The sequence below is a fragment of the Pan paniscus genome, chromosome 2 (genome assembly GCF_029289425.2).
Source record: "Pan paniscus chromosome 2, NHGRI_mPanPan1-v2.0_pri, whole genome shotgun sequence".
NCBI lineage: Eukaryota > Metazoa > Chordata > Mammalia > Primates > Hominidae > Pan > Pan paniscus.
Genome location: NC_085926.1, coordinates 4,662,847 through 4,678,398, shown reverse-complemented (window position 1 = coordinate 4,678,398; position 15,552 = coordinate 4,662,847). Strand labels below are relative to the sequence as shown.

General features: G+C 42.2%; 1 protein-coding gene across 1 annotated transcript in view; it reads right to left on the bottom strand.

Moving 5' to 3' along the window:
* ITPR1 (inositol 1,4,5-trisphosphate receptor type 1) overlaps positions 1-15,552 on the bottom strand; it is a 354,118-nt gene that overhangs the window by 182,619 nt on the left and 155,947 nt on the right. The window contains exons 11-16 of the mRNA XM_055109477.2: positions 12,760-12,855; positions 11,088-11,132; positions 6,703-6,857; positions 3,903-4,002; positions 2,747-2,907; positions 1,784-1,925 (exon numbers count right to left, since the gene is read on the bottom strand). Coding sequence (XP_054965452.1) covers positions 1,784-1,925; positions 2,747-2,907; positions 3,903-4,002; positions 6,703-6,857; positions 11,088-11,132; positions 12,760-12,855 — 699 coding nt within the window. The remainder of the gene's footprint in view (positions 1-1,783; positions 1,926-2,746; positions 2,908-3,902; positions 4,003-6,702; positions 6,858-11,087; positions 11,133-12,759; positions 12,856-15,552) is intronic.

Here is a 15,552-nt window from a genome sequence, read left to right as displayed (position 1 = left end):
TCATCTGAGATGCGAGACGCGCTGAATTAAGTCTACTGGACTTCACTGGTCCTCATACACCTAACAGCACAGTGCTTAGAGCAAAGCGTTTAAGAACACAGACAATGGAATCAGCAGATTCTAGGTGGAAACACAAGCCTTTATTACTCCCTAGCAGTACAGATTACAGTCAAAGTAAACCCCCATTTCCTTACCAGCAAAATGGAAAGAATAATGCCTATATCACAGAGGTGTAGTAAGGATGAAAATGGATGATAATCTTAAGTCGCACTAGTGCCCAGCACAAGTAATCAATGAGGGCTCCTGCCAGTGAGTCAGTTATTTTTTGCCTCTCAGGAATTACTATTGTACAAATGAGCATGGGCATTAAGCCAGAGGTCTAATTTGAGAATCATCACATGAAACAACAGCTGGACATTTACTCTTGAACTGGAAATTCTTGTTGAAACAAGATGGATTGTTAATAAATTCTGTCTATCATAGACCAACATGAAAAAATAATCTCAAATCCCATGTTCCATGGGGACCAGTGGGACTTGTAACTAATATGTTTCTCTTTTAGCTTTGGTGGCCAGGAATTCCCGTGGCAAGTTTGTGGGCTAATCTCCAGTTGGGTTACAGAACAACATGGTATGCATCTCTGTGCATTTAATCTACTCTGGATTTGTCACTTTACTGCCTCTAATTTGTCTTTATACCAGTTTATTTACATTTACATCCAACAAGATCATCTATGTATTTCCTGTCAACCACTACTCATTCTTTATGGAAAGATTTTGTGGTGACTTATAGGGCACTCTATAAGAGCCTATATAGGCCTTCTGAGTTTATAGAATATGCCAAATCTCCCAAATGTATGAAATAACCTTAAGGTCACATTGCACTTTACATTATTTTTGAGGAAAATAAAGTTGTCAGCTGAATGTTTCTTGAGGTTCCTAACAGGTAAACTCTCACATGATTGATATCCAACAAGTATGGTAAAAATCAATAGAACTGAACTATCAAGCCATGGACAGACACTGAAGAACCTTGGATGCATATCACTAAGTGAAATTTGCCCCTCTGAAAAGGGTACATACTGTTTGATTCCAACCATGTCACATTCTGTAAAGGGAAAACAATGGATGCAGTAAAAACATTCATGGCTGTGAAGGGTTAGCAGGAAGGACAGACAAATAGGAGGAGCACAGATGATTTCAGGGCAGTGAAACTATTCTGTAAGATATTTTAATGGTGGCTAAATGGCATCATACATTTATCAAAACCCATAGAAAATAAAATGCCAAGAGAGAACCCTAATGTAAACTATGGACTTCAGGTGATAATGATGTATCAATGTTGATTCACCAAATTGTCACAAATGTCTCACTGTGATGTAGGATGTCGATAGTGGGGGAGGCCAAGTGTGTGAGGACAAGAGGAGATATGGGAACTCTCTGGACTTTTTGCACAATCTTGCTGAGAACCTAAAACTGCTCTAGAAAATAGTCTACTGAAAAATCAATTCATCAAGCCTTTGAGGTGGGAATCACCAATATCCCTCAATGATCCCATTGATTTCTCTTTTTCTTTCTCTTTTGAGACAGGCTCTCTCTCTGTCACCCAGGCTGGAGGGCAGTGAGGCAATCTCAGCTCACTGCAACCTTCATTTCCTGGGCTCAAGGGGATCCTCCCACCTCGGCTTCCCAAAGTGCTGGGATTACAGGCATGAGCTACCACTCCTGACCATCCCATTGATTTCTCATAAAGCCAAATCCCCAGTATGCCACATCTCACCGACCTGCTTGAGAATATTCTGTTCTCTCATCAGTTTCTGCCGTTCTCTGTTGGGCTTGGAGAAGACAACTTCGAGAACATCTTGACCAGAATTAGTTCCACCAGTGACGAAGTAAACCAAATCTTCTAGCAGCTTGGTTACAGACCTTAGGAGGAAAGACGCTATTAGAGACAGACGTGCTCAGTGTTCAGCAGGCTGGAAGCTTTGCCTTGGAAGCCTTCTGGACGAATGAGCCAGTTAAACAGGGGCAGACCCACACTTTCCAATTTCTTTGAAACTGACAACAGAAGCCAAGTATCAAAGAGAGTGAAAGACACAAAACATATCATTGTCCACAAAAGGATGATCACCTTTATGAAATATCAGACACAAAATTTTATCTCAGAGTAACCTCATTCCCTGACATTTAGTAATGTGGTTCTAGAGACCAACTTAGAGACAGAAAGAGAGAGTGAGGTCTTCATCACTTGATTATTATTATTATTTTGGGATGGAGTCTCACTTTGTCACCCAGGCTGAAGTGCAGTGGTATGATCTTGGCTCACTATAACCTCCGCCTCCTGGGTTCAAGCAATTCTTCTGCCTCAGCTTCCTGAGGAGCTGGGATTACAGGCATCCGCCATCATGCCTGGCTAATTTTTGTATTTTCAGTAGAGACGGGGTTTCACCATGTTAGGCAGGCTGGTCTCGAACTCCTGACCTCAAGTAATCCACCCACCTCGCCTCCCAAAGTCCTGGGATTACAGGTGTGAGCCACTGCACCTGATCTTCATAATTTTAGAGACTCAAAAAATGAAAGCAAAAGTACTATTTCTTAAAAGTTACAAATTGAAGCCACCCATAAATGCCAAGGCCTGCTACCCCATGTTTAGCTGTTCAGAGTCACCATTCTCTCACTCCACCCCATGGATGTCAGAAACTCTCAGTGGGGGAGGGCGGCTGTGCTGAGCATGCGGGAGTGCTCACCTCCTTTCATTCTGGGTGATGGTGCCCTTCTCTAGCTTCCCAGCAATGGAGCCCAGCACCTTGCTGGCATCATTGGCAAAGTCCAGATCCCGAACTTCAGCAGGAGAAACTGGAACTATGGCAAATGCTTCCTTATCCTCCTTCACAGGAGAGGTGCCAATCTGAAATTCAAGGTGGTCCTTGTGAGATAATCTCTTGGATGGGAAGGATAAGACTTTAATCAAACACTACATTTACGAGACACTGGCTGATCCCAAGATACTGGAGCTATCTTGCAGTTAAAATGACACAGGAAAAAAATCTACAAGGACGTACTCCAAATGGTTAACAGTTGTTATCTCTGGAAATTGGTATTATGGGGGCCAGTGCGGCAGGAAGGGGGCATTAATATCATTTTTAACTTCATTTGTTACAGGGAGCATCCAAAATTCTCATAACTAAAGAAGATGTTTGTAAATATACAGAGAAAAAGCAAATATGGAAAATGGTAATTAATGATTCTAAGTGAGGAGCATTATAAGGATAGACACTGCACCATTATTTCAACTTTTCTATAAATCTAAAAATGTTCAGTAAAGAAGTAAAAAATTTCAATGACCTTCCCCAATGCCACAACAAAAGAAAAGTTACATGACAGCATCCTTCCACTTGCTAAAAGAAAACCCCCATGTCTATTTATTTATACTGTATGACCCTGGAGACAGGGGGAAGGAGAAGTAGGGACAGAAAGTAAAGGGGCTGGAGAGAACATTCATGAAATAAAAGTGTGTACTGACATATAGAGAGAAACAAATAATAGAGATTGGGGGAAATCAACTAGATACTTGATGTACCTCAAGACAAAAGCAAACATTCCCCAGCCCAAATTATCCTTCAGACAGTCATGAAATGCAGTTGAAATCCAGACAATTGCTCAACCATTATGGCAGAAGCCATGGAATAAACTTAAAAAGTTCTAGTTATTTCAAAAGCCCTGGGTTTGCTCCACTCAGGTCTCTTGGAGAGTATTCTTTTGTCACATTCAAGTTCGGCCATGACCACACTCTCGCCAAAGCAACAAATCTCCACAGCTCCATACTCCCTGATCTGTCCTCAAAGGAGCCCTTTCATTAGGAAACACGAGACCAAAAAGAGACAGGCAAGTCCCAGGACTTACTTTCAGCATCACGGGCTTTTCTTCTTCCTTGTCAATAGGAATATTTGTGCTGTGAACCCAGGTATTAGTACATAGGTGTCTGAGCCGAACATAAGAGTTCCTAACAGGGAAAAAAGGAGGGTTTTAGGGAAATAAATATTGAGGCTTACTCTATAGCCCCTAGTCTAGAATATAATCTATCAAAATAGAAATAGCAAAGTGGTTTCCTACTGCATACACTGGGCAGTATACACGAAGGGGCAAATGGTCTGGGTCCAAGCCACATTCTGATGCATTTACAATAGAAAATCATTCATAACGACTCTACAGTTACTGTTATATATTATACTTCTAAATATAAGATCATACTCCATGAATGAGTGTCTCGGCATAAACAGAGCATGAGACAGAGCAACAGGAAGTACTTACGGGTATATATTAGTGCTTATAACAAGAAATAATAATACAGCAATGATTGAAATTTTCATAGGGATCAGTGAAACAATAAATGAGATCATAAAATTTCTGGAAAAAAATGAGTATTTACTAATCTTGCGGTAGGGAAAGCCTTTTGAATCATATAACAAAATATAAGATTCCTAAATTTTAAAAGTAAAAGATGGATAACTCTCATTGCATAGTTTAAATTTTATATAATCTATATAGAAAAAAAAAGAACCATCATAAACAAAGTTGAAAAAAAATCACCATAGCCTGGGAAAATAAAAGAGTAGCCCATTGCATTAAAAGGTTATTACTCTACACACAAAGGGCTGTTACAAATCAATAAGAAAAATATGAATATTGGAAGTGAAAATGGGACAAGGACACAAACGGGTAATTTAATAATGAAATACAAAGAAACATGGAAGTATAGATTCAACCTCCTTAGTATAAAAGTTACACAAGTTAAAACAATATCATTTTATTGTATCATAGTCCAAAGATCTAAAACCCAGTATCAACAAGAGCTTAGGGAAGTAAGTCCTATGTATTGTTGGTGAGAGTGTAATCAAGTAAAACTCTGAAAAGAAGTCTAGCACCTTGTAGAACACATAAAATATATCCATAATTTCATCTACCAATCCTATTTTTAGGTATTCTTCCTTCAGTGGTGATAGTACAGGTGCAAATGAGGCAAACAGATGTTCAACAAAGCATTATGTATAACAATAAAAACTGTAAACAATCTGATATCTCAATAATGGACTAGTTAATAGAATACAAATCTATTATATTCTATTGTTACAATGTAATATTAACATATTACATATTAATACCTAATTATTGTATTAATACAGTATAACAGAACAGTCCAATAATGAACCAGTTAATACAATATTAACTAGTTGATACTACTGTTATTTAAAGATGATTACAATTGACTATAACAGTTTCTTTTTTTTTTTTCCTTTGGAGACAGGGTCTTACTCTGTCACCCAGGCTGGAGTACAGTTGGCACAATCTGGGCTCACTGCAACCTCTGCCTCCCAGGCTTAGGATACTCCCACCTCAGCCTTCAAAGCAGCTGGGACTACAGGTGTGTGCCACCATGCCTGGTTAATTTTTTGCATTTTTTTGTAGAGTCGGGGTTTTGTCATGTTGTCCAGCTGGTCGCAAACACCTGGACTCAATCAAGTGATCTGCCTGCTTCGGACTCCCAAAGTGCTGGGATTACAGGTGTGAGGCACTGCGCCCGGCCTGATTACAACAATTATTTAAGACAATGACAATTGATATTCATTTGCTTGGAGATATGTATAAAACATAGTATTAAGTTAAAAATGTTTAAAATAGCTTATGATCCCATCTATAATAAATGATACAGTCATCTCTGTGTGACCAGAGACTTGTCTAAAACTACATAAACAAAAATGTTACCAGTAGCTACCTCTGAATGGATGAAACACAACTAATACTTCACGAGGGGCCATACGTGTAATCCATAAATGACAGTGACATTTCCATTAACCAACATGGTATTGGAGGGTCAGAATTGCCCAAATAACCCTATGTGTCTTAAACATTTAAGATTTTGGGTTCCGCTATGGGACTCACTGACTTATGGTATGTTGCTTAAACTCTCTGAGCCTCAGCTTCTTCATCTACAAGAAAGGGTGATAGCAATGCCTATCTCTCACTGGGTTTTTTGAGAAAGATGAAATTATATAACACAAGTAGAGTACTTAGCTTTGTGTCTAGCATGCAGTCAGCGCTCAATAAGTGTCAGCCATTATTATTAATATTGTTGATTCTGTTGTTAAGAGTAAGCTTGTTTCCCTATTTATAGTCCAGTTATGTCCCCTGAAAAATGCATTCTTAAGCAACAAAACTAAAGTTAAATTTTAAAAAATAACTAAAGATTTCTGGTTGAATGTCTCAATACTTGTTAATAAAATTTACTATGCAAACAGTGAACTTCAGGTATTTCATCTTGTAGAATTTCTTTTCAATGGTTTATTCTATTTCCATTCAATTTCCTAGTTTCCTCTACTCCCTTCCTTTTTCCCCAAACCAAGAGCTCTCCCAAGGTTTGGGAAGGAGGAAGGGAGTAGAGGGAACTAGGAAAATTGAGCTACTTGGGCTTATGGTTTGGCTTGTTTACCTAAATATAGCACTTCTCATTCAACTACTGAGAACTTATCAATGGTGAGCCATTAAAAAAATCAGTTGCCATACTGGACAGTCACTCCAAACCTTTCACCAAATCCTTTATAAAAATCTAAAAGAAAAGGCAGTAACGATTTGGATTCCAAGAAACCTGGTCAGGCCACCTATACCAGGCCTGATTCTTTGGGGATAAGCAATTTTAAAATCATACCTTGGGACAAGGCTGTCACCTCCACGGAGAGTGGTGGGGTCTAGCTCAAAAATGGAGGAGATGTCATTGCCTTCAGGTACAGAGACCAGGGAGTATACCATCTTTTCTTGGGCATTCCGCAACCTACTTCGAGAGGCGTCCTGATCAGGGTCTACCTGAGGAGGTAAAGTCATCAAATCAAGAACCGTGCATGCCAAAGCCTTCACTTTCTACAATTATTCCACAATCCACAGGAACGGAGAAGAAAGGATCGTGAATGTCAGCAGTTGGCAGGAAAAGGACCACAGTTACAGAGCAGTCCTAAAAGATGACAACTGGCCATGCAGCCAGGGATATTTATGCTCTACCTCTTTGTGTTGCAATAAAAATGTTCCAGCTGGGCACGGTGGCTCACACCTGTAATCCCAGCACTTGGGGAGGCCAAGGCAGGTGGATCACGAGGTCAGGAGTTCAAGACCAGCCTGGCCAAGATAATGAAAGCCCGTCTCTACTAAAGATACAAAAAATTAGCCCAGGCTGGCTGCAGTGGCTCAAACCTGTAATCCCAGCACTTTGGGAGGCCAAGGCAGGCAGATCACCTCAGTTCGGGAGTTCAAGACCAGCCTGACCAATATAAACCCCGTCAATACTAAAAATACAAAAATTAGCTGGGCATGGTGGCAGGCGCCTGTAATCCCAGCTACTTGGAAAGCTGAAACAGAAGAATCACTTGAACCTGGGCGGCAGAAGTTGCAGTGAGCTGAGATCGTGCCACCGCATTTCAGCCTAGACGACAGAGTGAGACTCGGTCTCAAAAAAAAAAAAAATCTTTCAAAAATGTGGAGTTACACTAAGAGATGACCATGGAAGGAGTGCTCTAGATGATAAAAAAAAAAAAAAAAAAAACCTCTAGGTACATCCATCCGCAGGAGCTAGGGGAGAGGGGATGTTGAGGAAACTCATCCTGCAGATTTGGTTGTGGGCAGCTGGATTCATCTACAGTGATAATTGTCTACTCACAATATGATATAGCAACTTCCCAGGAGAAAAACTAAAACAAAATAAACCTGAATCCAAGTGTTCGTAAGCAGCAACCCCAACGCAGCCAAAAGAAATATTTGAGAAGTCAGCGTAGCCCTGAAAAAGATGTCCAGCATTAATGGAGAGGGCTGCTGATGACAGGTCAGGGAAGACGGGCCTCTCCTGAGACATCAGGGATTTGGCTGAGAGCGAAGAAAATCTCTGACAGCGAAGGCTGAGGAACAATGATGAAAACTTTCCTGAGAAACTAAAAAAGCACATTCTAGGCTCCAAAGCCCATCTGCCTACAGATATTCAAGGAGGGGGCTTAGACAGGGAGCCTGCTCAGAAGAGACTGGCCGGCTCGCGCTCAGCCCGGCAACTCTACATTGCGTGATTTTCCACGTCTAACATCCTTGCGGGCTGACAGCCTCCACCTGCACCTACTGAGGAAGCACATTTTCTTTGTCACTACGGCCTGCTTTTCTTCGGCTGAAGCTCTGCCCCCTTTCCAGACAGAGAGGAAGGAGACTTCACCAGGAAAACAAAAGAATCAAGAAACGGAAATCAAATCAAAGGCAAAGGAGAGCGCCTGGGAGAATCTAACTCTACGGGGCCTGAAGTGCAGGAGCACAGGGCAATAGCCTGTTAGTTCAGCTGCGGCCCCCAACCTCTATGTGTGTTTTTTTAAAAAAGGTTCTTTTAATATCCAAAACCTGTATCTCTTCCCTTTCTCACACTTTCTCCTCTAATCGCTTGTCCCTTTACTTGCACAAACCCCAGACCCTTTATTCTGTCTACGCTAAAGGAAGAATTACCTGGACAGCGACAGAACACTTCTACAACTTCAGTTTAGGAGTAAGAACTTTGAGCAACATTTGTTCTCTCTGAACCGTCTGGCATATTACTCCACATGCCACTTTCAAAATAAACTCTGACCTGGCTATGGTTTGAGACACAGGGCTCAGCTACAGGCTGGCAGTTAAGTTTCAGAGACCTGTGGGAGTTGAGAGGAAAATCGCAATTGCATTACGTCCACTGTGTCTGGAAAAGTGACTGAGAGGCAGCGTCCTGACATCCTTTCAGTGTGCAGTCGGCGCTTGCCACCTAGTGGAAAGAAAGGCACATGTGCAGAAGCCTGGCAGAGGAGCGGGAGCCTCTGGTGGTCCTTTTTCTCCCTCTGGCACCAAGCAAGTGTCTTCAGGGTCCTGAATTTAGAAGGACGAGCACAACAAAGCCAAGTGAGGTCCAAGGCAAAAACCACAGGCACTGAAGCTGTTCTTAGGGAAACCAATCAACTCAAAAAAATTCGAGGTTTTCCATCCAAGTTTCCAAACCAAGAAGAGTATGAGGGGGGTGGGGTCCTCCCAGTACTAACACCTTGCCACCGGGCAGATCTGTGCTATTGGCCGTGTGGGCGTCGGGTAAGATCCCCTCTCCATGCACCCCTCCTCTGCAAGCAGCCCACCCCCAATCAACATCGAAGTAGCCAGAGTGATGCAGTCTAGATCTGCACCCAAGGCTGCTGGCACATCCGCCTCTCTGACGCCAAGAAGCACGAAAACGTCAAAAGACCACTGAACTCTGAGGGAGCCTGAGATGCGGGATGAGTCTGGACCACTCTCAACGGCTGCTTCCTCCTCTGTACCAGGAAGATCCTAAAACCCACCCTAACTCCTTTTATACACTGCTGTGCAGCCCAGACAACCTGGTGGACGCAAAGGCACTAAAAATGCTAATGATCTGGGAGAACTTGAAAAATGCCACTTGTATAGATGAAGGAATTGAGGCTCAGAGAGGGCAAGTAACTTGTCCAAGGTCACATAGCAGCTCATAAATGGTATGTCTGGTATTTAAACTGCACTCTTCCTCCTGCACCATAAATGCCAGTCTTCCCTCCTGTACCAGGAGGCCAGGAGAGCAGCCCTCTACCCGCCACAGCACAAAGTTCACTTGGACATCAGCGCTCACTGAAAGGATCTGCAGCTTGCCTAATCTCAGAGGTAAGATTTCCTCCATGTCACCACAGACGGCAGCATGGAGACCACCAGATGTTGGCCACACAGAGGCAGCTCCTTCTCTTGAAATAAAGAAGGTGCAAGGACAAGAACCGTCCTATGAAACATGACGTCCCTCCCAGTCCAAGTGTTCAAACAATAACAACATGAACATGATGCAGAGAAGTTTTACCACAGAGTTCCTCATGCACTGACAGAGGGTTAAACTGGGTCAGGGTTTTCCAAGCCATATTAACTGCGGAAGCAAAGCTTTCAAAATGGACTCTAGAAATAGGGGTGACAAGGATGAAAAGAAGGAAGGTGAGCGTCGGGTACGCCAGTAAGGAGCACAAAAGGGAGGAGAGGCTCCCCAGCAAATCCACAAACCCACAGCAGGAAGGCCTCAGTTAGAGTGTCTTTCAAAGCCAACATTTCACCAAGACATAACTAGAAGGATAACCATAACAGCAGAATTCACAACACTTTCCGAGGACAATTACAATTTGAATTCCCTTCACCCAATTCCCTTCATTAAAGTGCCTTAAGAAAATCCCTCCATTTCTTTTTCAAAATCTTGCCAAAAAAAGAAAGAAACACCCTCAATACCACCTTCCATGCCCACTGCTGAGATCATCATGTAGACACACATGTCAGACACAGGAGCAACTGTTTCAATCCTAGACCAGAATCAAGCACTCCACAAGAAAACTGTCTTACTTATACCCACCCTTTCCATGTAACACAACCGCTGCCTTCTTCAACCCATAAATGTGGACACCTGAAGTCCAAAGTGTCTACGTATCAGCATTACTTGGCGATATGGTCTCCAGAGAAAGATCCATTTTGCACTTAAAATTCTAAACCATCCTATATACTAAAGCCTATTTCTGACCTTGCAGAAATCAAGGATGGATTAGCTGAGTATCTAATCACACGCCAGGTGCACTACGCCTCATGTGTTACCGCCATAGCCTCAGTAACACTATCCACCTCACATACTTACTCCCTGAAAAAGCTGTGTGAGTCATGGATTGAGGTCAACAGCAATAAGGCAATTGGTTTGAAAAGACCATCTTCTATATGAGGCGTCACTGTCTCCAACCCTAGGAGTCTTCCAAGTGATACCATGAACTTCTCCAACTTAGAAATGGAGACCCCGTTACTACACATGGAAACACCATCATGAACAACAGTCCCTGGACCAATCGAGACACAAAGGACTATGGTCCCTCTCAAGGGAAGCACAGAACATGATCGTGTTTTAAGGGAGCCTAAGGTTTCTCCTTCCCCAGCACTCCGTGACCACAGTGACAATTTCTTAAATGGAGCTCCAAATCATTTGGCCGCACCCTACCAGATGAAGACAAGAAGGCTCTTGTCCATACTTACTGAGGGCTGAAACTCCAGGCATTCTTCCTCAAAGTCAGGGTCTACCTGATGAAAAAGAATCATTAGGAAATTAAAACATCCATTGCTTTCTTAAGGACTGGGCCCCACTTGCAGGAGACTTCAAGGCCTGCAAACATCCTTGAACAGCTAAGAACTTGTCCATTCCCTCTGTTCACAAAACCAGCATGCCACAACAATGACACAGGTCACATGGGTACAGCACACATGGAACATCCACCAGTCACCAAGAGACGGCTCTCAAGTATAGACAGAGGAAGACAATGAATTCACTGGCAAAGCAATAGTTAAAAGCCTGAGATGAATAAAAGATCAATACACAGTCACTGATAATCCTGCTTATTTTTAGCTAAAAATAAAAAATGTAGGCCTCCAGCAAGAGCTACATTAGCTTCAAAACATGACAGATAATGCCACCACCATTAGTCTTCAGGAAACCACATAAATCATCTCTCACAGCTGATTAGCTGGGTCTGTAATTCCCTATGGCTTTATCTCAAATTTGAACTTGGAGTTCTTGATCTTCAGTTCTTAAATATACCAAAATCATCACTTCATGTACTAGGCACCGTGGGGGGCTGAGCACACTTAAGAGCCAGCCTTCCTCAGGTCAGGCACAGGAGCAGTGCTGACACCCACCATCACCTTGGAAATCTCTCAGCAGTCTCATGGGTGGTCCCAGACAACAGTGGGGGTCTTTTGATGCACGACTAGAATCTGATAGAAATATGCATCATACATCTCCCAGCAGATCAGAGTAAAGCTCAACATGTCAGACAGTAGGATGGCTCCTTCATCTGATACAAAAATTAAAAGGTAAATTCCTCCTGTCCTTCAGCATTGAGTCTTTCGTCTCCGCAAAAACTCTTCACAGACATTTTTTTTGAGACAGAGTCTCATTCTGTCACCCGAGCTGGACTGCAGTGGTGCGATGTCGGGTCACTGCAACCTCTGCCTCGCGTGTTCAAGCGATTCTCCTGCGTCAGCCTCCCAAGTAGCTGGGACTACAGGCGTGCACCACCACACCTGGCTAATTTTTGTAGAGACGGGGTTTCACCATTTTGGCCAGGCTGATATTGAACTCCTCAGCCTCCCAAAGTGCTGGGATTATAGGTGTGAGCCACTGTGCCTGGCCCCTTCACAGACATTTAAGGTAAAGTTAATTTCTGTGATTTTTGACATTCCTACAAGTAAAAGATAAGCCACTGTCTATTCCACTAATGCTCTGAGTAGTCAAATTTCTTTATAAGATTATCTAATTCCTTATACGTCTTAGTGCTTCTGGTTCCACATATCATGTTTCCGCTGCAGCCTCAGTCGCTCATGCTAGGTGTGGGGCTGGTAGACAAGACGTGGGGAGGGTAGTATATAAAAGCAAAATGGAAAATAATACTGAAAACCTAGATTGGCATGATCTTCTAACTTACTTTCTCCCCACATCTTGATCAGCATCCCTGTCACCTACCAAAATGTGGTAATCATTTTTGACTCTTCTAGGAAAATGAATCAGAAGGAAACAGAAAAACAGGAGGAAAAGCAAGGTGACTGAGTATATTTCCCTAAGCCTTTTACTACATGATGGCTACAGGGGAATGAGAAAAGGTGGTGAGGTGCGTCAGCCTTGAAAGAGAAAACCACAGGAGCTGCTACTTACCTCTGCTGCCAAGTAATGCCCCGTGGCCAGATGCTTGAAACGGAAAAGGCTGTTCCAGTACCCTGCTCCGCCCCGACATGGATCATGCTGGACCACCTGCAAGAATGATCAACAGGAGTCAATGAAATGTCAACCTACACTAGGAAGACATTAAATCGGAGGTATCACAAGTCATAGTTCAGGAGTGATGTTTATAAGCTAGAAAAAGAAAATCAGCATCTTCAACAAACCCATTGCCAGTGTCACATGTAACATCCAAACTCAAAAGTAAGCAGTGTCTCTCCAAAGAAGGCATCGAGTCTCCTAGTTAACATACAATGGTTGGAATAAAAACTTCAGTGGTTTTCAGGTTATTTGCCTTAGCCATAATGAAGTAGCAGATTCTGAAATTTATCTACAAAAAGCACAGCCAATAAAAAGGACTTTCGTGGAGAACTGTCAAAGCAATCTACGCATGTACTCATGTGCTAGAACACACACGCGGGCCTGTGCTCTGAAATGTGAAACTCAGAGCCCGGGCCAATGTATCAGAAAAATAAATGTCACATCAGCTTCTGGCCATGACAGAGTTAACTAGCAGTGGTATTGGTGCCATAAACAATTAGACACTGCAGAGAATAGATGAAATTGCCATAGACAACTAGAAAACTGGATAAAATATCCCAAACAACTGTGTTCACACGTTGGACAACTGGTGGTACACAATGGTGATCTCTGAGAATAGGGAAACAAACAAGGCCAGCTTGGCTATTGCTTTGATTTTCTACCTGAGGGTCCTCTCTGGATGGCAGCATAGGGAGGAAGAATCCAAGCTGAGGGCATGAAGCTCATGGAGTTAAGGAGACAGATCAAAGTTTAGGGAGACTGAGGCAGCTAGAATTTGTGAGGATGGAGTACTAATGCATACAGAATTAAACACAGAAAAAGCTCTGGAAGTCTGCACAGGAGGCTTCCTTGAGTTTTTGGCTGAACATCAGACTGCATATGCATAAGGCAAGACCCTATGAAGCCAAATGAAGAAAAACAAGGAGTCTGAAAGCTGAACTTTCCCAGAGCGCACACAGGGCTGGGAGGAGTCCTGATTCTGAAAAGCCAAAGCCGAGGGATCATGTGGAACACCCTGCGTGTTAGTTAACACATCAAAGGGGTCCCATCTTGGAAGGGGAGTTAGACTAGCCCCAAAATTAACTCTACACAACACCTGGCTACATAAAGCTTGAAAATAAGCCTTCAAAGGAGCAAAGGGATCCACAGGTCACTTTAGTGTATAACAAAAGAAAATTCAGTACTCTTTAAAGAACAACAGACTCCACATACTCAACAAACTTGTATTACAATGTTCAGTAAATAAAGGACTAGACAAAGAATCAGAAAAATGTGACCCATGAACGCAGGACCTGTCAGACAATATCAAATGACCCAGCACATGTCTGCGTGGGTTGGTCAGGGCAAGAGAAACATTTGACTCATAAACATAATGACTCAAAGTTTTCCCATTTTGACACATACCCATAGATTCAAGAAACTCAATGAACTCCAGCAAGGCAAACACAAACACACACACACACACACACACACACACACACACACACACACTAAGGCATATCATAATCGGATTAATGTAAACCAGAAATAAAAAAGAAAAATCTTTACAGCAGCTGAGGTTGGGGGAGGATGCATGGCAGAGACACTATATACAAGGAACATTTTTTTAACCCATCGAATAATCACAAACGATGCAAGCCAAAAGACAATGGATCAAAACCTTTAAAGTAAAAAACTATCTACCTAGAATTCTATATCCAACAAAAAGTCCTTCAAAATGAAGGCCACATGGAGAACTGGGACCCTGACACACTGCTGGTGAGAATAAAAAATGGTGCAGCCACTCACTGTGGAAGGCATTCTGGCAGTTCCTCAAAAGGTCAAAAATAGAATTACTACATGACCCAGAAGTCTGCTCCCAAGAACCTTGAGAACATATATCCACATAAAAAGTTGCATATGAATGTTCATAGCAGCAGATGACTTATTCACAGGAGCCAAAATGTGAAAACAATCCAAATGCTATTAAATGATAAATGGGTAAATAAAATATGATACATCCATACAATGGAATATTACTTGGCAATAAAAAGAAATGAAGTACTGATACATGTGGCAATATGAATACACTTTCAACATGTTATCTGGTATGGTCTAAATGTGTGTGTCCTCTCATTATTCATAGGTTGAAACCTACCCCATAAGGTTATAGTATTAGGAGATCATTTACATTATACTTCACCTTTGGGAGGTGATTAGGTCATGAGGCCGAGTCTTTATGAATGAGAACACTACCCTTATAAAACAGACCCCAGAAAGTCCCCTCTCTTTCTGCCATGTGAGGACACAGCAGATGAACCAGGAAAAGTGCCCTCACCAGACACTGAATCTGCCAGTGCCTTGATCTTAGATTTCCAGCCTCCAGAACTGTAAGAAATACATTTCTGATATTTATAAGCAACCCAGTTTATGATATTTTATAACAGCAGCCTGATTTGGACTAAGACATTATCCTAGGTGAAAGAAGTCAGATATGAAGGACCACATATGATAGTATTCTGTTTATACGAAACATTCAGCACTGGCAAATCTATAGAGATAGGAAGTAGATTAGCTACCAAGGGCAGGAGAATGGAAGGATATTGCAGGGGAAATAGGGAGTGACTGCTAATGAGCATAGTATTTGTTTGGGGGTGATTAATAAGCTACAGACATATAATGTAAACCCTGGCTCATTACTACAAATAT